Source organism: Ictidomys tridecemlineatus, chromosome 6 (genome assembly GCF_052094955.1).
Source record: "Ictidomys tridecemlineatus isolate mIctTri1 chromosome 6, mIctTri1.hap1, whole genome shotgun sequence".
NCBI classification, from domain to species: Eukaryota; Metazoa; Chordata; class Mammalia; order Rodentia; family Sciuridae; genus Ictidomys; species Ictidomys tridecemlineatus.
Window position 1 is genome coordinate 65,429,482 of NC_135482.1, and position 24,142 is coordinate 65,453,623.

At 37.5% G+C, this 24,142-nt stretch overlaps 1 protein-coding gene and 1 long non-coding RNA gene across 2 annotated transcripts; one reads left to right on the forward strand and one right to left on the reverse strand.

The window, feature by feature from the left end:
- Positions 1–738: 738 nt before the first annotated feature.
- On the reverse strand, positions 739–17,727 carry LOC110598118 (uncharacterized). The gene is made up of 2 exons (XR_002483927.3): positions 17,588–17,727; positions 739–1,077 (listed from the first exon to the last, which is right to left on the reverse strand). It is a non-coding gene; the product is annotated as an uncharacterized LOC110598118 (long non-coding RNA).
- LOC101972766 (tubulin alpha-1A chain) lies at positions 17,695–22,131 on the forward strand. The gene is made up of 4 exons (XM_005324908.4): positions 17,695–17,836; positions 19,912–20,134; positions 20,268–20,416; positions 20,940–22,131. Exons 1-4 carry the CDS (start codon positions 17,834–17,836, stop codon positions 21,918–21,920), a joined length of 1,356 nt encoding a protein of 451 aa, XP_005324965.2. The 5' UTR covers positions 17,695–17,833; the 3' UTR covers positions 21,921–22,131.
- Positions 22,132–24,142: the final 2,011 nt, after the last annotated feature.

Below are 24,142 nucleotides of genomic sequence, written 5' to 3' on the forward strand. Positions count from 1 at the left end.
TTCCTAATCTTTTTTCTTTTATTTAAAGTAGGCTCTCACTGGGCTGGGGTTGTGGCTCAGTGGTGGGGTGCTTGCCTAGCATATGTGACATACTGGGTTCAGTTCTCGGCACCACATACAAATAAATTAAAATTCATCAACAACGAATATAAATATTTTTTTAAAAAAGTAGGCTCTTACTAAGTTGTTTAGTGCCTTGCTATATTACTGAGGCTAGCCCTGAACTTGTGATCTTCCTGCCTCATCTTCCTGAGTCATTAGGATTACAGGCCTTCCAGCAACATAGGAGATTTCTGTGAACAGATGTGTACTGGGGATGGCACCCAGGAGTATTCCATTACTGTTATATCCCTAGCCCTTTTTATTTTTGAGTCAGGGTCTTACTAAATTGCCTAGGCTGGTTTCAAATTTGTGGTCCTCTTGTCTCGGTCTTTCCAGTAGCTGGGATTACAGCAAGGCACCACCATGCCCAGTTTGTTTTCCCCTTTTTATAAGGACACCTTTCATATTGAATTAGTATTCACTTCAATGACTTCATTTTAACTTGATTCCTTCTGTAAAAATTCTGTCTCCAGATAAAGTCACATTTGAGCTATTGAGGGTAAGGATTTCAACATATGAATTTTAAAGGAAACAATTCAAACCATAAGATTGTCACAAATAGGATTCTCAATATTTTGATTAAAAAAAGAAAAAAATGAATAAAAAATAAGGTTCTCAGGAAAGCAGACAGTAAAATGGAGTTTAGCATATACAGTATTTATTAAGGCGTATCCTTAGGATCAATATCTCGGGGAAGAAGGAAAAGGACACAGAACATAGGCAGAGGGAAAGTTATGTGACGCAGGCCCAACAACTACTTTAGCTGACCCCACAGGGAATCTGAAGCAACAGTGGTCCTTCAGAGTTGTGTCAAGTTGGGCCAAGATAGATAGGCCTTCATACAACCACATAAATCAGTGACTGAACTTGGTCATTGCTTGCCCAATGCAGTTCTTTGCAGCTTAGGCAGTCTCTGAAGGGGCTGACAGCTGAAAGCATTTGCCAGAAGCACTTCAGCAGCCAGGCAGCAAGTCCCTGAGTAAAAAGAGATATGGACAGTGAATCAAGGTGTCTATAATGCTAGCTTTGAATTGTGGAAAAATGGAGGCTCGTTATATGTCTTCTGTAACTTGGTTTTCAAAAATTTTTATGCAGATATTCAGAAACCCTCAAAAGTAAAATAATACAGTTAACCTTCATATACTCATCATCTAGATTCACCAATTACCAAAAATTGCAACATTGATTCATATCTCTCTCTCTCTTTCTCTCTTTCTCTAACAGGGATTAAATCCAGTGGTGCTTAATCACTGAGCAATAACCCCAGCCCTTTTTAATATTTTATTTAGAGAAAGGGTCTTGCTTCAGGACCTTGATAAGTTGCTAAGGCTGATTTTGAACTTGTGGTCCTCTTGCCTTGCCCCCCTGGGCCACTGGGATTACAGGCATGTGCTACCAGGCCCAGCTTGTCTCTCTTTTTATTATTTCAAATCATATTTTATGTTATTTCAGCACTATATGCTTCAATTTTATGTACATATATATGTATGTATTGGGGATTGCACCCAGGAGGGATCTACCACTGAGCTACATCCCCAGCCCTTTTTATTTTTATTTTGAGGTAAGTCTTGCTAAATTGCCCAAGCTGCTCTCAAACTTGGGATTCTTCTGCCTTAGCTTTCCTAGTAGCCAAAATTACAGGTATGTACCCTTTGCATCACAGTGCAGCCTACATACTTCAGTATTTATTGTTAATAATCATGAACTTTTTTTTACATAACATCTATATCATTATCACATCTAATAAATTAACAACAATTTTTTGGTCTATGTTTAAATTTCCCTAATTATTTACTTATTGATTTATTTTATGACACTGGGGATTGAACTCAGAAGCCCTGTACCACTGAAGGCACACCCCCGTCATCATCGTTGTTGTTATTATTATTATAATTATTATTACTATTTGGTACCAAGGATTGAACTCAGGGGTGCTTAACCACTGAGTCACATCCCCAGCCCTTTTATAATTTTTTATTTAGAGACAGGTCTCTGCTAAATTGCTTAGAGCCTCAGTAAATTTCCGAGGCTGGCTTTGAACTTTCGGTCTTCTTGCCTCAGTCTCCCAAACCACTGGGATTAAAAGGAGCGCCTGATCCCATTTCTTTTTAAGCATTAACTCATCTTTCATCTCTGTTGCTTTCCATTCCATATTCCATGTTAGGAAATATTAGTAGTAAATTTCATTAAATGATTATAGATTATTGCTGAAAATATCTCTGAAATAGTGGAAAGAGTATGAATTCTAAGTTTAAATATATTCAAATCAAGAACTTTTGTGGGTTTCTGTCTTATGTGACAATATCTATTCCACATAGTTGTATAGATTAAATAAGGTAATAGATGTGAAACTCTTTGTAAAAAATAAGGCACTATACTAGTCAACATTACCAGTCAAAAGCATTTGGAAAACACTGAATTAGTGGTACTATATTTTCTTTTTTTTAAAAAAATCACTGGACGCTAACTAAATGTACATCTTGATATATAATTCTAAGAGTTGTAGTGAAGAATAAATGAGTTAATACAATTAAAATGCTTAGAACAGAGACTGACATATAGTAATAACTTAAGAAATGTTAACTATTTTCTTTCTTTTAACAGACATTTTACTTTTCCTTTTTTTTTATAACTTTTTATTTATTTATTTATTCATTGTTATGAGGTGCTGAGGATCGAACCCGGGGCCTTGCACATGCAAGCAAGTGCTCTACCACTGAGCCCTAGCCCCAGCCCCAATGTTAACTATTTTCATAGATATCTTCAAATCATTTAGCTATAGGAGTCAGAATTTTTAAATATCATTTTTCAAATAATTACCATTTGAAGTCAAATCATAAGACTTCTCATATGCAGAGACAAAGCCAATTGTTAATAAAGATTCTTTAGCTGATATCCCAGAATCCAAATGCTACCCATAGATACTTTAATGAGAAACATGTGCTGTCCCTGTGTTATGATTTAGGCATGAGGTATTCCCCAAAAGGTCATGTATGAGAAAATGCAAGAAAGTTTAGAGGTGAAATGTTGAATTATGAGTCTTAACCTGATGAGTTAATTAATATACTTGATGGATTAACTGGATGGTAACTGTGGGCAGGTAGGGAGTGGCTGGAGGAGTAGGAGCACTGGGTATGCATTTTGGGTATATATATTTTGTCTCTGGTGAGAGGAGATCACTCACTCTCTGCTTCCTAGTGGCCATGACCTGACCTGCTTTCCTCCAACACACTCTTTTGCCATGATGTTTGGTCTCACCTCAGGCTCAGAGCAATGGAGCTGACTGTGGACTGAGACCTCTGAAACCATGAGCACCAAATAATTTTTTCCTCCTTTAACATTGTTCTTGTCAGGCCTATTGGTCTCAGTGGAGGAAAAACTGACTAAAACACCCTGCAACCTACATTGCATCTTCTCTAGTAAGACACTCCCAGATATAGAAAACCTTCTGAGAAGACCTGTATCATATTACAGCTTGTTCTGTGTTAAATGGTGAACACAATTTTTATTAAGGCTGGTGCTTGAAGGTTTATGCTTACTTCCTTGCTTAATAATACTTGTATTAGCACACATCACTAAGCAAATGACTTCCTTCATTTATATGATATACAAAGTCCAGCAATATGATGCCAAGTGTCACAAAGATAGATGACTTTTCACTGAAGTTATACTGTTGACACACTTTTTTAAAAATATATTTATTTAGTTGTAGATGAACATACACTATCTTTATTTATTTTTGTGTGGTGCTGAGGATCGAACCCAGTGCCCCACACATAAGAGGCAAGCACTTTACCACTGAGCTACAGCCCCAGCCACAACATACCATTTTTTAAGAACCCCTCTCCTAGTGATTTTCTAACAAGTGATTAACAAGTAGCAATGAGAAAGAGAGGGGAACAGAGGCTTGATTTGTAGCATTTATGAATTTCCATGGTGCAAATTTCCATCATGGTCAAATTCAAGACACCAATGTGATGTCACTGAACACAGAATTGGGAATAGGTACATAAGGTTGGTTCTCAAAAACACAATCAGGGCAGGGATTGTCACTCTGTGGTAGAGTGCTTGTCTGTTACACATAAGGTACTGGCTTCAATCCTCAGCACATCATAAAAAAATAAAATAAATATACTGTGTCCATCTTCAAGTAAATATATATGTATATATACACACATATGTGTGTATATGTATATGTGTATATATATATATATATATATATATATACACACACATATATATATGTATCACTTACAATCAAGCTCTAGCATTAATCACCTGTATGTGACTATTTCCTGTTTTCTGCCCAGTGTGCATGTAAGAAGAAAAGTATTTTTAAAAAATATTTTCATTAGATTTTAATGGACCTTTATTTTATTTATTTATTTATTTATATGTGGTGCTGAGAATTGAACCCAGTGTCTCATGCATGCTAGGCAAGCGCTCTACCACTGAGCCACAACCATGGCCCAAAAAGTATTTTTTTTTAATTTAAATTTTTTTAGTTTTCGATAGACCCTTATTTGTTTTATTTTTTATTTATACAATGGTGCTGAGAATTGAACCTAGTGTCTCACACATGCCAGGCAAGTGTGCTACCACTAGCCCCAGTCCCAGCCCCAAGAAGAAAAGTTTTTTTAAAAATTATATATATATATCAACTACTCAGGAAGGAGGCAGAGGCAGGAGGATCATAAGTTCAAGGCCAAACTGGGCAATGTAATGAGATCTTGTCACAAAATATAAAAATAAAAAGGGTTGGAGATATAGCTCAGTGTACAAGGTCCTTGGTTCAATCTCCAGTACTTCCAGAAAATTAAAAAATTAAATCAGTCTTTGTTCTAAATATATCAACTAAATGAACTTTTTAATCATGCAAAGGAAATGCAAGGATTTTATTCTAAAATGAAGATTTTGATTCAGTGTGGCTCTCAGACACTGAACTAAGCTCTGGTTAATGTAAAACACTGTAGTCCTTCAGACTAATCTTTTTTAAAAATATTCTTTCTAAATTATAATTTAGACCACATGGTCGCTCGTTCCCCCAAATGATCTCTTGTTCTTATTCAATAAAGAAAGGAGAAGAGGAGAGGAGATGAATGCAGGGTGACTCTAGGGGCAAATAATTGTCTAAAAAAAAAACCCCAAACCTATCAGGTTGACTAAACTAGGATTCCTTTTTTTTGGAGGGGGCAGGGTACATGGGATTAAACTCGGGGTACTTGACCACTGAGCCACATCCCTAGCCCTATTTTGTATTTTGTATAGAGACAGGGTTTCACCGAGTTGTTTAGTGCCTCTCTTTTGCTGAGGCTGGCTTTGAACTCGCAATCCTCCTGTCTTAGCCTCCTGAGCCACTGGGATAAACAGGCGTTATGAACTAGGATTTCTGAGCCCAGTAGGAGCCATCCATCTATAGATCCCACAGGGTGTTATTCCAGATTAAATAACCTAGATTTGAGGAAATCCAGGGAGGTAGAATTTTTAGACTGTAAAGGATTGTCCTGGTAGGGTCCTTTGGAAGGCCAACCTTAGACTAAGCAGACATTTTGGCACCATCCCATCCTATAAAGCAATAGAGGGATTCCACAGCCTGTGCTCTTCACCTTGATACAATATTGTACTACACAATATATTTTCATATTGAAAACATTCTTCCTTAAACAAAACAGAATAATTGTTGAGAGTTAAAAACTGAAGCCAGACAGAAGCAGGTTTAAATGTTTGCTTTGCCATCTATTAGTTGTAAGAGACTTTGGGCATATTATTTAACTTCTCTGAACCTGTTTCCTCAACTGAGGAAAATAGTGAATACAACTGTACCTATCTCCTAGAATTATTTTGAGAATTAAATTAGATAATAAATCTTAAGTACTTAAACTTCATTAGGTATTCATAATACTCAAAACAATCAGACTTTCTTTTAGAGTCTAGGTGCCAGACATAAGTATATGTTTATGTCATCTCAATATTAATCTTTTCTAAATCTGAGTTCAGATTTGTAATTGTTTCCAAGTTCAGAGTTGTAACCATCTATTTCTGGGAAGGAGACATGCAAGAACATAAGTCTGTGTTTGTACAGGATGGCTTGAGTAAGTGGGTTGTATTGATTTGTGGAGTTAATCTAAGAGCCAAGATGTCTAATTTTGAAAGATAATGTCAGTCATTTCTGAGGAGGACGATGATATGGATCTTTAACTAGTATCTTCGGGAATCCTATTATGGAAATAGTACCATCAGTTGTACCATTGTCTTAGTGTACATTTAAGGTGATCTCAAGGTGTCAGCAAATGTTGAGGACCACACTGCTTGAACTGGAAGTCACCTAAGTCTGATAAAATCTTTCCTATTTGTGCTCTTGGCTTTAGATTCTCCCCCTCCCCCTGCCTTCCTCCATACTGGGGATTGAATCCACTGCGTTACATCCCCAGCCCTTTTAATTTTTTAAAAATTTTATGCAGCAAAAAAAAAAAAAAAAAAAAAAAAAATTGATGCAGGATCTCACTAAGTTGCCCAGATTGGCCTCAAACTGATGATCCTCCTAACTCAGTCTCCCGAGTCACTGGGATTTTAGGTGTGCACCACCATGCCAGGCTCAGATTCTTTTTTAAAAAAATTTTTTTATAACTTTATTTTATTTATTTACTTTTTATATGGTGCTGAGGATCGAACCCAGTGCCTCACCCATGCTAGGCAAGTGCTCTACCCCTGAGCTATAACCCCAGCCTCTCAGATTCTTTATTATACATTTACTTAAAGCTGGAGACACCAGAATATACATCTTATTTTCCTATTTCAATTAAACTATTCCCTGATATCCTCTCAGTGTTTTACACTGGAGAACTGAAGTTCACAAATAAGCTGAGGATAAATTCTTTGTGTGAAGCTTCCATTTTACACTCATTTTCAACTGAGCACAAAATGGACTGTTTGCTGTAAAACCAGTGGGGATAACAGGAGTGGGATTTTTAAAAAATATTTTTTAATTTATGTATTTTTTTCAGTTTTAGGTGGACATATTATTTTGTTTTTATGTGGTGCTAAGGATCAAACTCAGTGTCTCATGCATATTAGGTTAGCATTCTACCACTGAGCCACAACCCCAGGCCCCAGGAGTGGGATTTTTTGCAACGATTTTTATCTCTGGTGTTTCTGGCACTAACTTAAGGTTTCAGGCAAATAGGTCTATGAGGACCTAGCAACAATCACTGGGGAGTTTCCTGGTTGCTAGAAGTAGTAAATACCACAGACACACAAAGACACAAAGACTCAGCCTTTCACATGCACACAACAAAACCTGGCACCGGGTTTTTTATGTAAGATATCCCAAAATTCTACAGGTACAGCATAGAAGATAGCTTATATGACCATCTTGCTTCTAAATTTGAATACTTACATTCTAACTTCCCTCAGAACTGCTACTTTTTTCCTATTTTAAGGAGAAAATGGAAGAAAATAGTGTTGTATATCTGTCTTCTGAATTTTAAATGTGTGCCTTGTTTGTAATTGCCATCTTCTATTGGAGTTACTATTGATCTCTACACTTCTGGATATATTTGTGAATGCTGAAGGATCTTCCTCTCCAATTTGATTTGTTTTTAGAAAAGATAGAAGCATCCAGAATATGAAATTCAGCACTAGCAATTTAAGGTTTTTCTGTGACTCATTCAGGAAATTGCATAATAGCTTTTTCCCTGCCAAACTCACATACTCTTTTCAAATACCTTGCTATTTTCCTTATTTTATTCCCTTATTCCAAGCCTCTGGCTCTCTATCCTTTCTATATACTATTAACATTTTTTTCTCTTCTTTAAAGCTGTAAAAGTCTCTAGGATATAACTGTGAAGGAGATAACTGGAAACCAAAGTACCCCCCACCTTGCTAGTCTGTCTCCTAGCAACTGAATGATAGGTTGCTTAGTAACATGAGGGGGAGGGTGTAATCTCTCTTACACATCTAAAAACACTGAAATCATTTTTAAAAGATTAAGAGTGGATTTATTTATTAAAATTTACTATATCCAGAGACAATCCTACAAAAGAGGGGACTTATTTCAGGCCGTGTTATCTTGAGTAAACCCCATAGCTCTTATAAACTGTATACTAGGGGCTGGGGATGTGGCTCAAGCGGTAGCACGCTCGCCTGGCATGCGTGCGGCCCGGGTTCAATCCTCACCACCACATACAAAGATGTTGTGTCCGCCAAAAAATAAATATTAAAATTCCCTGTCTCTCTCTTTAAAAAAAATAAAAATAAAAAAAAAACAGATTATGGGCTGGGGATGTGGCTCAAGTGGTAGCATGCTTGTCTAGCATGCATGAGGCACTGACTGGGTTTAATTCTAAAAAAAAAAAAAAAAAAAAAAAAATAAACTGTATACTAGAATAACAGACTATAGCCAGGCACAGTGGCACAGGCCTGTAATTTCACCTATTCAGGAAGCTGAGGCAGGAGGATCATGAGCTTCAGGACAGCCTGGACAATTTATTGAGACCCTGTTTCAAATTTTAAAAATAAATATATTAACTAAAAGAGTTGAGGATAAATCTGCATCAGTTCAATCTCCAGTACTACCAAAAAAAAAAAAAAAAAGAATAACAAATTGTTGTGCATATAAACAGGTGAAGGGAAGAAAGGAAAAACCTGCAGCCTTTTTCTTCTGCAAGGTTTCACACATGCTAGCAAAGCACTCTACCATTTTGCTACATTCCTAACCCTATTTATTTATTTGTTTTTTGAGACAGTGATCTCTCTATGTTACCCAGGCTGGTCTTGAACTCCTGGGTTGAAAAAATTCTCTGTCTCAGTCTCTGAAGTAACTTGGATTACAGATGGGTGCCACTGTTCCCCAGCTAGAAATCTGTATTTTTAACTATTACTACAATTACTTTAGCTAGTATATACTGACCTACAGAATCATTCCAACATGTTTCAGAGGGGTATCTTCCATTTTGAACTTAGATTAATACATGTAATGCTTAAAGATAAACCTCAAAGACTGAGTACTAAATATTCTGCTACATCTTCCCCTTGCATTAGGTCCTTTGGCTAAAAAAATGGTCAAGCTTTAGATTTCTAATTTTTTCATTCTGCAAATGCTTATTAAGATAATTCTGAAAAATAAATGGCAGAATTTAATGACCAATGGAATTAACAATATGAATTAACATACATAAAATACTTATAATAGACCAGCAAGATGATGATAACAAACTGATACTGAGAATAGAAAATATAAATATAAAATGCTGAGGAGAGTAATGGGGGGGGTGACCCTAATTCTCTTTAGATTTATTTAACTTGAGATGTCTACAAGTCATCCAGGGATTAAAACCAGTATCAAATATAAATCTTGAATATGGAGGATTTTTGTATAAAACATTTAAAAAATGAATTCTGGCTTTTTATGTGTTTAGCTATATATTGTTTTAAGTCAAGCCTAATGCATCAATAAACACTTTTGCAAACATTAAATGTTTTTTTTATTCACTGGTAAGTCAATCTCACCCAGGTTTATCTACAAGATGGAATTAATTAAGACAAGGATTTGAAAGAAAAGAAAGAAACCTACATTTGGATGGTTGGGGGAGGGGACTCTGGAGCTTCTTTTGATTACTATTAAATCTCTGTAGCCAGTGCACCATGGCAACCTTCCAAATCTGCCACCTAATTTCCATCTGCTTCAGGAAAGGAAAGGGCCTGGACAGAGGTGGTTCAATGTGCATTCTTGTAAGTGTGTGTAATTTGGGTCAATGAAATGTAACCATATTATAAACTGTTTCATTAAAACTGATATTATTATCTTCGCCATTTCCTTTTCGTTCTCTTCTCAGAATGTCTTTGAGCCTGTTTAAGTTTTGTTCACTTTCTCAATGTCAGATTTCATCAGTAAGCTTGGGTAAATCACTATCCCAATGTACCAGAACAACATTATAAATTAAAATGTGTATTTTAGCTCATAAATGTTTTGTTAAAAAGAGTAGTACAGTAAATGACTAAACATTCATGAGTGACTTCAAAGCATTATATTACAATCTGGGAGGTACATTTTTATACTACAGAGTACAGTTATATATTGTGTTATTTAATTTTTTGTCTTATTTCTCAAATAGAAATTTATTTACTATTTATTTTTTAAAAAATATTTTATTTGAACACAGTAGCTTTATTATTTATTTATTTTTTTAATGTGGTGCTGAAGATGTTAGGCAAGTGTTCCATCATTGAGCCACAACCCTAGCCCCTCACTAATATTTATTTCTGTTATACACATAAAAATCCTTCCCTAGCAGAATACAACAGTTACTAATATGGCATTATGTAACCGAAGTGATTCTGCAATCTGTATACGGGGTAAAAATGGGAGTTCATAACCCACTTGAATCTAATGTATGAAATATGATATGTCAAGAGCTTTGTAATGTTTTGAACAACCAATAAAAAAAAAAGAAAAGAAAAATCCTTCCCTAAATAGATAAAGCTCAGTAACCAGAATGACTATAGATAATTCTTTTTTGTGGAGAGGTACCAAGGATTGAACTCTGGGGCACTCGACCACTGAGCAACATCCCCAGCCCTATTTTTATTTTATATATATATATATATATATATATATATATATATATATATGTTGTTGATAGACCTTTATTTTATTTATTTATATGTGGTGCTGAGAATCGAACCCAGTGCCTTACACATACCAGGCAAGTGTGCTACCTCTGAGCCACAGCCACAGCCCCCAGCCCTATTTTGTATTTTATTTAGAAGCAGAGTCTCACTGAGTTGCTTAGCTATTGCTGAGGTTGACTTTGAACTCTCAGTCCTCCTGTCTTGGCCTCCTGAGCTGCTGGGATTACAGATGTGAGCCATCATGCCTGGCTAATAATCCTAAAATGAAAAAAAAAATAGTAATATTTTATTGTGTTGACCAGGGTTTGAGGGATAAAACAAAACAAAACAAAACACGCTAAGATTGGGGCTGGGGTGTGGCTCAAGCGGTAGCGCGCTCGCCTGGCATGCGTGCGGCCCGGGTTCGATCCCCAGCACCACATAAAAACAAAGATGTTGTGTCCACCGAGAACTAAAAAGAAAATAAATATTTAAAAAAAAAAAAAAACACGCTAAGATTGAAATAAAATTCTGAATTCTAGATTTTTAGCATTGGAATTTGGCCAAGGTGAATTCAGTAGAGAGTCTTTTAAGGGCACACATAGTGAAAGCCAGTTCACTCAACACATTTATGGTTACTGGACCCTGAATTGAAGGTAAATGTAAATTCATTGTGTTAGAATAATCATGTTCATTCCCTTGTTTAATTTAGAGTTTGAGATATATTTTGTTAGAGAATTTTAAGGGGTACTTAAACATGCATCAGGAAGTGGGTGTGAGATGAACACATATGGTCATTTCACAAAGGACGCAGAGGCGATGATGAGACAGTGGGCACCACAGTGGAATGAAGTTGGGAAATGTAAATCCACAGCATTTCAAAAACCAGGCAACCAGCCTGTCTTTGTGTTTGGTTGATCCTGCTCTGATCTCTATCTTACTACATTCAACATACTGTATTTTTAAAAAATATTTTTTAATTGTCAATGGATCTTTCTTATTTTATTTATTTATTTATATATGGTGCTGGGGATCGAACTCAGGGCCTCACACATGCCAGGCAAGGCTCTACCACTGAACCACAACTGCTGCCTCAACATACTGTATTGTAATAACAGTTTCCATCTTTGGGTCTTGAACAACTATGAGACAGTATACATTTTTTATATCTTTCATGACAAGTCCTTGCTATTTCCTTTACTGATTTCCTTGTTGCTAAATCTAATGAACACTCTTCTGTCCTTATTTAAAAATAAGTATTTTGGCATTGGAATTTGGAGTATCCAATCCAGTATGAAATCTGCAGTATTCAGAAATATTCACCTCTTGCTGGGGATTGACCTTGAACATGCTAAGCACACATTCTGATGCTGAAATACACTCCCCGCCACAGCCCTCTTTGTTGACATTCGCCTTTGTTTCTGTAATATCAGCATCTGCTGCTTTTCCTCCTCCTTCATTTCCTTTTCTGACACTTCTTTTTTTGCAGTCCTTTACTGTTTTTATTATCATCATTGTCATTATTTTGGTGCTAGAGTTTGAACCCAAGGCTATGAGCATGTTAAGCATGTACCCTACCACTGAACTTTACCCAGCCTCTATTTTTAATACATATTTTATATTCTATTTTTAATAAACATTTTTAATATTTGTTAAATTTTTTTTTAAAATATTTATTTATTTATTTTAGTTTTCGGCAGACACAACATCTTGTTTGTATGTGGTGCTGAGGATCGAACCCGGGCCGCTCGCATGCCAGGCAATCACGCTACCACTTGAGCCACATCCCCAGCCCTATTAAAATTTTTAATAAATAAAATTTTTAATTAAATTTGTTCCTAAATCTGGTAAATCAACATCCTAAATATTACCTGAATCTATCTCTTTCCCATTCAGTGGCATAAACTGAAATTCTGGATTACATTTGGAAAAAATCTGTTTTTTATAACATATCACCAGCATTAATTAGAACAATGCAATTGTCATTTAAACTCCAAATACACATTTCCAACCCTCCAGTCCTGATCTTTTGTTGAACAGTGCCAATTTCAGATTCTCAGTGGCTTCCAAGTCTTCTGGCTTTAACCCCTCTATGACTTCAAATGGTATAACATAAGACTTAATTGTCATGCCCTCAACACCCTTCTCTCAATACATACACAAACACGTTTCCTGCTCAGACTCGAATCCCTTTTCAACTTCCATTTTTCTATCTGCCGCACCTTTACCGTGTCATTCTTATAGTGTTCTAGGCTAAAAACTTTAAGGGTTAATTTTGACTCCTACTTCTTTGCCACATGTCCAACCAGTCACCATAGCGTACTTCCTTTGAATAGCATTTTCTATTGTCCTTTTATATCCATTTTCACTGTAAGTAATGATGATCTGAGGCCTTTTGCTTCGATTATTCCAATAACCTTATGGTCTCTTTGTCTCTAGCCTTTTCCCCTACTTCATGCATCTGTCAGATTAATTTTACAAAAATGCTTTTTTTTCACACAATTTTTCATTCTTTTCGATTAGAATGTAAAGGCTTCACATTTTATGGATTCATGCTCAAACTCCTTTAGAACAAAGTTCAAAATACTTTGTCAGGGTCTGGGGTTATAGCTCAGTGATGGAGCACTTGCTTAGCATTCATGAGACTCTGGGTCCTATCCGTAGCATGGTAAATAAATAATAATTTTAAAAGTCCAAAGAATTTACCATATGATCAGGACCTAAGAAAAGATACCAAGTAATAGCATATAAAAGGATTTTGAGCTTGGGAATGGATGCGCTTGCTAGCCACTAAGAATGGACGAGATCATGTATACAGTACAACAAAATGAAGTAAAGGTCTGAACCTTGAAGAATTTCAACATTTGAAGATTAGGGAAAGGAGGGAGAACGAACAGAGACTGACTAGAAACAAAATGTGGGAGGAAAACCCAGAACACAGACTTTGTTTTGTTTTTGTGAAGTAGTAGATTAAACTTAGGGCCTCGTGAATGCTAGGCTCTACTACTGAGCTATATATCCCCAGCCCTTTTTATATTTTAAGACAGGGTCTCACTAGATTGCCCAAGCTGGCCTCAAACTTGTGATCCTCCTGCCTCATCCTCCAGAGTAGCTGGGATTACAGGCATACACACATAGGTTTTCTTTTGTGGTGCTGGGGATTGAATATCCTTATACCTTTTTATTTTATTTTTTTAGTTGTAATTGTATTTTATTTATTTATTTACTTAATGTGGTGCTGAGGATCAAACCCAGCACCTCCCACATGTTAGGTGAGCGCTCTGCCACTGAGCTACAATCCCAGACCATCCTCAGCCCTTTTTCTTTTTCTTTTTTTTTTTTTAGAGAGAGAGAGAAAAAAAAGAGAGAGATAATTTTTTTTAATATTTATTTTTCAGTTTTCGGTGGACACAATATCTTTATTTTATTTTTATGTGGTGCTGAGGATTGAACCCAGCACCCCGCACGTGCCAGGCGACTGAGTTAAGGCTTGAGCCACATTCCCAGACTCTTTATTTTTCATTTTGAGAATAGGGTCTTGCTAAATTGCTGAGGCTAGCCTGGAACTTGCTATCCTCCTGCTTCAGCCTCTGGAATGACTAGGATTACAGGTGCATGTCAGCATGCCCAGAAAGTTTTTGAGGTCAAGGGAAGAAACTGTCTCAAGAAAAAGAAACTAGTGGACTGTGACAAAGGTTATCATGAGTTAACAAGAACTAAAAAGTATACAGTGAATTTAGCAACAAACATTGGAGGATTTTGGTTTCAAGGAGTGGTAGGAGTACCATCAAGATGGAAATGGGTTTAGAGATGAATAAGAGGTGAATAAGTAAAGCAAGTCTCTTGCTTCCTATGTAAGTTATGATATGTGGGGTCATGTAATGAATCTGACAAAGTCCCTCTTCATACACTTACAAACACCTTGTTCTCAAATCTAATAAATGTATATTCTTAATTATTTCCCTAGTTCAGAAGATTATAAAGAAAAGAGACCTAGCACCTAGTGTGGTGGCACATGCCTATAATTCAGGAACATGACACAGGAGAATCACAAGTTTGAGGCCAGCCTTGACAACGTAGAGAGACCCTGTTTTAAAATAAAAAATAAAAAAGACTGAGGATGTAGCTCAGTAAGAAAGTACCCCTGGGTTCCCTAGTACTGAAAATTAACAGCAATACCAAAAAACAAAACAAACCAAACAAAGAAAAAAGAGACCATGCTACTACCTCTGAGTTTCCCACTAGTAAAGATGGCCCTGGGTTCACTACAGAAATGCAGTAAATGCTTGTTACATATACACAGTAAAATACTTTATTAAATTACTAGCCATGAAAATGTTTAATTCAGCAAACATTGGTGGGCATGTTGGTATAGGCCTGTAATCCCAGCAACTTGAGTGGTTGAGGCTGGAGAATCTCAACTTTGAGGCCAGCTTCAGAAATTTAGTGAGGCCCTAAGCAACTTAATGAGACCCTATCTCAAAATAAAAAATAAAAAGGACTGGGGATGTGACTCAGTGGTTGAATGACCCCGTTCAATCCCTGATACCAAAAAAAAAAGCCTAAAACCATAAATAATGCCTAATGTATGCAAGGCATTTTAGCAGGAAGTAGGACTTACATTTTAATGGAAGAAAGGTATAGACATGCAAATAAATAATTAAAATTCCACAATAAAAATATTTTGTTTATACTGTCTACAGAATGAATCTGTTAACATAATACTCATGTATGTATATGACATAAATTAAAGAAATTAGTCATAAAAATAGGATAATAGTAATTTTTTTTTTTTTACTTTCCATAGTTTGAATGCTATTAAATCAGATGAGGACTAAAAAGTACAAATTGGGTAAACTGGTTATTTCCTTTGATCTTCCATTTATATATTTGTGGATTATCAGTGCTTAAATAGTCTATTTCTGACCTAGATCTTATTGTTACTTATTTCCAAGGGGAGGAAAAAAATCCTCATTTACATAAGGAACAGAATGGCTCTGAGATAGAATTACAAAGAATCAATTGCATGAACCCTCCTCTTATTTAATCCTCTGTAAAATGCATAAAGAACTCACTATTGGGGAAATAAATGAAATATTCCTTATTTAGTCTTTTATATCATAAAGAACACTATATTCAAGACTGTGCTTCTCTTTCCAAAAAAATTCCTACATTTTACCATGGTCCAGTACTGTCTGATTTTTTCATTATGAAAATTGTGAAGAAATACTTTAAATGATCTGCTTGTTAATGCTTACACTCTATAGGGCAATTAATTATTATTTTTGTTAAATGTATTTATAAGTTAGAAAGAAGTATTCAAATCATCTTTAATCTTCCTCTTTCCTGAAATATACTTTTATTTGCTAGAGAGGATGGAGATTATTTTCCCCATGTAATATCCAAGAAGTAGAAAATTTGTGTATTGGGTTTTATTTTTTTCTAGAAAAAATGATTGCAGCAAATTTGAACAAGCAAACCTGAGCTGGGATGGTAGGCTAGAAAAATCCATGGCTGCCATTGTCACACCACAACCTGCAGCAGCTGTCTTCTCAAGTCCCTCCCTCCCACACCCTGCACTGTCTGCCAACTAAACGGGAATGGATGGGCTCTGCAGAGCATTGTAAATGGTGCTGCAGACCCTGAAAATGCTGGTTAAAATCAAAAGGAAAAATGTCGGTCAAAATCCAAATTTTCAATTTTGGTGGTCAAACAAACCTCATTACTTCTGAAATTTCTTCAGCGATGTTAAGTGGTCCACAGTTCAGAGCCTTATTCTGCATAACCCATCCTTGCTGATAATGGAGCCTTTCTAAATAGCAAAAGAATGTTACTGCAATCCATTTCCTAGGGGTGAAAGCAAAGCCTTTTTGTCCCAAGGGGCAATTGAGCAACCATTGCAGTCTCTAGTTGAATAGCAAGGGTGTGAGGCAGCTACAATTCCCACAGTCAGAAGCCCAACCTCAGAAGAGGCTATTTACCAAATTCACATAGGAACTGCATAAAAGTGAAATGCAGCTCAGCTGAGGTTACACAGTGGTCTGTGGATGGAGACAATATAACAAAATAGTCTTCCTTTTACTTTATGTTATATAACTCTTTAAAATTTGGTGCTTCGAACGTTTTTGTTTGATATTTTCTAGAAAAGAGAGTAATGCAGAAATATAACTAGTACTAGCTTCTGAACTGAATTCCTTCTCCTTGTATTTTCCCAATTCTATATCAGGAAAGATGATTCATTTATAGGGACAATGCACCACACAAATATATTACATAGAGTTCTGGTTAAGGAATATCTCTGGTAAACTATTTACTGTATATACATTAGCTCTTATTATTGCATATTAGAACAATTTGCATTTTCTAATTATCATATTCTTTCCATTTTTCACTTTTTTTAGCTATTTGGTGCATGCAAAGGTCTGAAAATAAATTATTTGAACTTGAGAAACCATTTTGAATGACTATGCTGCATCCTTTCTAAAAAAAAAAAAAATCATATTCACCCAAGTCATTTTGACCATCACTCCCATCTTCTAGTCTTTATTTTTAAAGCAATTGAGATCTTTCATCTTAACCAAATATAGTCGAGTTTAATATACTATGAGGAAAGGCTGGCAGTAATTTTCCATAATTATTTAATCTCAACATAAATTCTGTGACCAAATGTAGGGAAAATACGTAGATGATTTTAACTGTAGTTTAAGGTTTAAGCAAAAAACCTTCAAATCCAACCCGTTTTCTTTCTTCCCTTTCCGCCCCTCCCCAACCCCACCCCATAATGGATGCTCGGTTGACTGCCTTTGCACGGTCTCTTTGTCTGAAGGATGCAAACAGTCTATGGATGCTAGGGAAAAAGGGGTGGGGGAGAGATTACCTCATCCCATGTCGTTTGCACCAATCACCACTCTCCTGTCGTGGCTTCTCTGGGCAGATTGAGGGGTCTGGACCAACAGGAAAAGGCCCTGGCCCATCCCCATGGTGACTGAGTTGTATATAGGGAGCCGCATCCGCCTTTGCGCCGCAGGTTCTCTTACATCGACCGCCTAAGAGTCGCGCTGTAAGAAGCAACAACCTCTCCTCTCCTCTCCGCCATCTGCTCTGCAGCCGCGAAGCAGCAACCATGGTAAGAATGTGTTTTTTCCGGCTCTTTTTGGCCAGTGGGTGGAGTCAGAACCCTGGGATATTCTTGGAAAACCTTAAGCTCTTTTCTTTTGTAACCTCTTTGGGTCCTGGTAGTCTTACGCAGTGTGAGGTTTAGCTTTGTTCTACCCTAAATACTTAAGCCCCGCCGCCGACGCAGTGCGGGAGCTGAAACCCGGGTAGAAAAGTGTCCAGGACGCTAGAGAATCATGGTGAAGAGCAAAGGCGGCGCGAGGGGTTTTTGAACCCTACGGGACCACAAGCAGTCCATCTGCATTGCGGGAAGGGTCTGGGGCCGGAAAAGGCGGTGGTTGTGTCCTGTACTGGGCCCTTGCATTTCTGAGCCAGGATTCGTTTAATTCCAAGAATCCCTTTTCTTTCTCATTTTGCTCCCAAGAGCAGGGAGGGGAGGAGGAGGAGTCTAAAAAAAGAGGAAGAAAGAAAGAAAAAAAAAACCTTCACATACCAAACGGGGCTGGCGAGTGGTGTGGAGCTAGGAGATTGAGGGGGCAGGAAAACAGACAAAACTGAGCCTTGAGTTGTACAGAAAGATCCCTCGCGGGTTGTTGGCATTTTAGTAAGAAACCCATGTATTAACGGGAAAATAAATAATAATAATAATAATGATAAAAGGTTTAGTTTTCTGTTTGAGCCCTTGGCAGCCGGTGTCAGGGAGGCGCAGGGGCGGAGTTGTTTGTTTCTTGCTTCCCTGGCGTTGGGCGGGGTTCGCCTCACTAAACCTCTTCTGTCAGGAAAGAATTATAATAAAAGTCTTTCATCATTGTGGAACTGTGGGCTTCAAAAGGTATTTTAATTCACTATTAAAACTTAGATGACGTTTTTTCTTGAGCAAAAATTCACTTGACAATGAGGATGACCCGCCCTGAGAAAGAGAGACAGAGATCGAGAGACCTAAACTGTAGAGGCTGCATGGATATAGAGGAGAGAGAAAGCCCACTTTGTGAAGCCCGGGGTATCCCAAGTGTCCAGACTAAGGGAAACGCCCTTCCCCGCTCCCCCGCCCCCTTAAGTCAGTGAATAGACAATGAAAGTTGTAGCCCTTTAGGGGCTATAATCTTTAGATTATAGAGAACGTTTCTATAGAATATGAATGTTAAGGGGAGGGTAGTGATTCTCAGAATGGAAATACTATTTTGTTTTAAATAAATATTTCATTATCTTTTCACCGGACTTTAATTTCTTTTGTTTGGTAGCATCTTGTGTGAACTTAGGAATTGTTTCTTAAAAGTACTAATAATTTTTCAGTTTTTTGCAGTGGAGAAGATTCAGGGAAATTTTTTTTTAAAAGAAAAAAATTGCTGCAAAGGAGAATTATACTTCATCCAGCTGTCTTTTGTTCTAGTGCATCTTTATTAATTCATTTCAATTCAGGAACACGGTCCTAGGCTGGGTCAGAGGAGGAACACTGGCAAAGCAGCACAATGAGATCATGTGGGCAGTTGCTGGAAATAGAGCTGTTCTGTTAAATAATGTAGCAAAGAGTACAGGCCAGCACCAGGCACAGCAAATACAGCAATGCAGCAGTACAGCAGTGCAGGAGGCCAACCTTGTCTTTCTTCTAACCCCCTAATGTTGATGGATTCCGATTCCACAGACAGACTGCATAGGGTGTGGCTTCTAGCCTCAGCTGTAGTACAGATGTCCATGTTGAAATATACTAAGTCCTATTTAGAAGAAACCTTCATCTCTACTTAAAGGAAAAGAAAGCAATGAATTCCAATTACTATTTGAATGCAATTTATTTCATTTTACAAAATTTGTGCTTTGACTATTTTTTAACATAAAAAATCTTCCATTCAACCATAGCTGTAGGAACAATGGGCTTGCACCATGTGCTAAATTGCGCCAAGGTGACATTATTATTCAGACCACACATATTTGCAGCATTTGTAGCAGGTGCTTTTCATTAACCGTTTTTCTCTTATGACTCAAATAAATTTGAAAAATACCTGTAAATTACTAGAAATAATTTTTTAATTTACTGAAAATTCAAAATGCTAATACAGCTTAATTTTATAATTTTTCTTTCTGTCATAGCGTGAGTGCATCTCCATCCATGTTGGCCAGGCTGGTGTCCAGATTGGCAATGCCTGCTGGGAGCTCTACTGCCTGGAACATGGCATCCAGCCTGATGGCCAGATGCCAAGTGACAAGACCATTGGGGGAGGAGATGACTCCTTCAACACCTTCTTCAGTGAGACAGGCGCTGGCAAGCATGTGCCCAGGGCAGTGTTTGTAGACCTGGAACCCACGGTCATTGGTGAGTTGATGGATCTGTCCTGGGTTCTCCATTGATCACATAAACATATTGTCTTTCTTACCTCCCATCCCCTCACCAGAGTTGAGCAGGCTTGTGCAGGTTATTAATGAGGAGTGACTGGTTTCCTTTCCAGATGAAGTTCGCACTGGAACCTACCGTCAGCTCTTTCACCCTGAGCAGCTCATCACAGGCAAGGAAGATGCTGCCAATAACTATGCCCGAGGCCACTACACCATTGGCAAGGAGATCATTGACCTTGTCTTGGACCGAATTCGAAAACTGGTATATTTATCCTTGATAATATAGTAAATTAATGATCATAAGGAAGACATTTGAAACAATGCTGTTTATTATAAAAACAAATGTAGTGGTTAGATAAATTATTCCTTTTTAAAAAAATTCAATTAAAACATGAACTGTTTAGAATCATTTTGTAAATATTTAGGTTTTTCATTTAAGAAATATTGAGTAATTAAGAATGTCTACATTTTTCTTTTCTTTTTTTTTTTTAATGGTGCTGGGGGTCAAGTTCAAAGCCTTATACATTTCAAACAAGTACTATATCACTGAACTACCACCACAGATTCTTTACACTGTTTAAAAAGCATTTGTCAATGGGGCTGGGAAGTAGCTCAGTGGTAGATGTGCTTGCCTAGCATGTGCAAGGCACTGGATTCAATCTCTAGTATGGTAAAGAAATAAAAATCATTCTTCAAAATAAGATCTAAAATAAAAGTTTATTTACTATGATTATAGCACAAAAATTAAAAATTTATCTTTTCTTTATTCTTCTCTTTTCTAACAGGCTGACCAGTGCACAGGTCTTCAGGGCTTCTTGGTTTTCCACAGCTTTGGTGGGGGAACTGGTTCTGGGTTCACCTCCCTGCTGATGGAACGTCTCTCTGTCGATTATGGCAAGAAGTCCAAGCTGGAGTTCTCCATTTACCCAGCCCCCCAGGTTTCCACAGCTGTAGTTGAGCCCTATAATTCCATCCTCACCACCCACACTACCCTGGAGCACTCTGATTGTGCCTTCATGGTAGATAATGAGGCCATCTATGACATCTGTCGCAGAAACCTTGACATTGAGCGCCCAACCTACACTAACCTGAATAGGCTGATAGGTCAAATTGTGTCATCCATTACTGCTTCCCTCAGATTTGATGGAGCCCTGAATGTTGATCTGACAGAATTCCAGACCAACCTGGTGCCCTATCCCCGCATCCACTTCCCTCTGGCCACATATGCCCCCGTCATCTCTGCTGAGAAAGCCTACCATGAACAGCTTTCTGTAGCAGAGATCACCAATGCTTGCTTTGAGCCAGCCAACCAGATGGTAAAATGTGACCCCCGCCATGGTAAATACATGGCTTGCTGCCTATTGTACCGTGGTGATGTGGTCCCCAAAGATGTCAATGCTGCCATTGCCACCATCAAGACCAAGCGTACTATCCAGTTTGTGGATTGGTGCCCCACTGGCTTCAAGGTTGGCATTAATTACCAGCCTCCCACTGTGGTTCCTGGTGGAGACCTGGCCAAGGTACAGCGTGCTGTGTGCATGTTGAGTAACACCACAGCCATTGCTGAGGCCTGGGCTCGCCTGGATCACAAGTTTGACCTGATGTATGCCAAGCGTGCCTTTGTTCACTGGTACGTGGGTGAGGGGATGGAGGAAGGAGAGTTTTCTGAGGCCCGTGAGGACATGGCTGCCCTAGAGAAAGATTATGAGGAGGTTGGTGTGGATTCTGTTGAAGGAGAGGGTGAGGAAGAAGGAGAGGAATACTAAAGTTAAAATGTCACAAAGGTGCTGCTTTTACAGGGAAGCTTATTCTGATTTGAACATTGAAAAGTTTTGGTCTGATCAGTTAATTTGTATGTAGCATTGTATGCTCTCATATATAATTACTGACCTATGCTTTAAAACATGAATGCTTTGTCACAGACCCAGGCTGTCCATTTCTCTGATGGGTTTTGAATAAAGTATTCCCTGTCTTAAATGAGTTGTCTTGTGTTTTCTATTGGGTGTCTGATTTTTTTTTTTTTTTTTTTTTTTTAACCAGGAATAGAACCCAGAGGGACTAAACCACAGAGCTACATTCCCAGCCCTTTCTATTTCTTATTTTGAGACAGGGTCTCACTAAGTATTTAGGGCCTCAGTAAGTTACTGAGGCTGGCTTTGAACTTGTGATCCTCCTGCCTCAACCTCCCAATCCTCTGAGTTTATAGGCATGCACCACTGCACCTAGCTGAAAAATTTTATGTGTTCAGTACATTGAGAACAAAGGATACCCTGCTAGTGGTTTATGCATATACTATTAAGTACCTTTATTTTATTTTAAATTATTCTAGAATATTATAACTTTTTTCCTTCCTGAAATTTTTATTTTTAACTGATAGACAAAAATAAAAGTTGCAAATATTAATGGGTTATTGTGTAATGTTCAATATGTGTATACACTGAGTAATGTTTAAATCACATCTTTTATCTTCTCATTTATCAATTTCTTATGGTGAAAGCTTTCAAAATCCTTCTTCTAGTTTCTTGAAATATACAGTACATAGTTATCTATAGTCACAATACTAGTGCAATAGTAACCCCAGACTTTCTGCTTATAACTAACTGTAGATTAGTACTCACTGATCAAACTTTTCCCAACCTTCTCAGGATTTTAAAACTTTTTAAATAAAATATAAAATGTATATCTATAGATTACCATTAGAGAGTCAGGTGTGATGGTGTACCCTGCAATCCCAGCAAATTAGGAGGCTGAAGCAGGAAGATCACTAGTTCCAGACCAGCCTCAGCAATTTAGCAAGACCCTTGTGGTATGTGTGAGGTGGGGTGGGAGTGGGAGGCATTACCATTGGATAGCATCGCATACTATTTTTTTAAGTTTTGACTTCAGTATAATAAAATTAAACTGATAGTACTTTTTAGAATTTAAAGTTGCTAATACATAGCCAAAGTCATCTTGTTGGCTACTGAATCTCTTATTACTAACAGATAAATAGTGAATATTTCAAATATATCTAGTCATAAGCTTTTCATGCCCTTTCAATTCCTTGGCATATGTGTATGACATATGCTTTCTCTGCCCAGGGGTTCTCAGAAGAAGTCCTCTCTCTCCAAGTAAGGGCCTCCTATTTTAGACGTAGATGTTCATCTATTTTCTAAACCTGCTTTTGGCTGAATATCATGTTGTAAAAGCTTAATAAATTTGTTCACTCTACTGTGTTAATTACATATTTGAATGTTAATTTGCCAAGGATATTCTTATTTTAATATGAGCTAAAGAACAAAGCTCTAATAGTGCAGTTGCAGACATCAGTACCAACATTTAGAAACAGTTTTGGACTGAGAATTTCTCCAAAAATAGACCTTTGTTGCCAGTCCAACTGACTAAAAGGCTTTTTCTTCTCAACAACAGCCAGTTGTCTTCCACCTCATTTTCTTTTTTTTTTTGTTTGGGGTGGGGGATCTGGAGATTTAACTCTGGGGCACTTTACCACTGAGTTAATCCCAGCCCATTTTCCTTTTTTTGTTTTTTTAATTTGGAGACAGTCTCACCAAGTTGCTGTTTAGGGTCTTTCGAAGTTGTTGAGGCTGACCTTGAACTTGCAATCTGTCTGTCTCAGCTTCCCCAGCTGCTGGGATTACAGGTTTGTGCCACCATGCCTGGCACACATTTTCTTGTTCTGGATGAATATCGAGTGGTAATGTAATAATTTGGGAGGGCTGGGGTCCGCCCAGAAGTTTTGTTTAGTGGGCCCTGGTGACCACAGGTGCTGGTTTCATACATGATTCCTTTGAAGCTAAAACTTCTTAAAAACACCTGCCTCACAAAGCAACAGTGCTGTGGTACTGTCCCCTCTCCTACCTGGCCTGAGATGTTTACCTCCTGTCACTCCCTAGTGTGCACACACACATTACAAATGTAAACTCCATGAGGTTATACACTACTGTTCGCTAAGTATATGGAAGAATGTCTGGCCCATTTTATGAAGGTC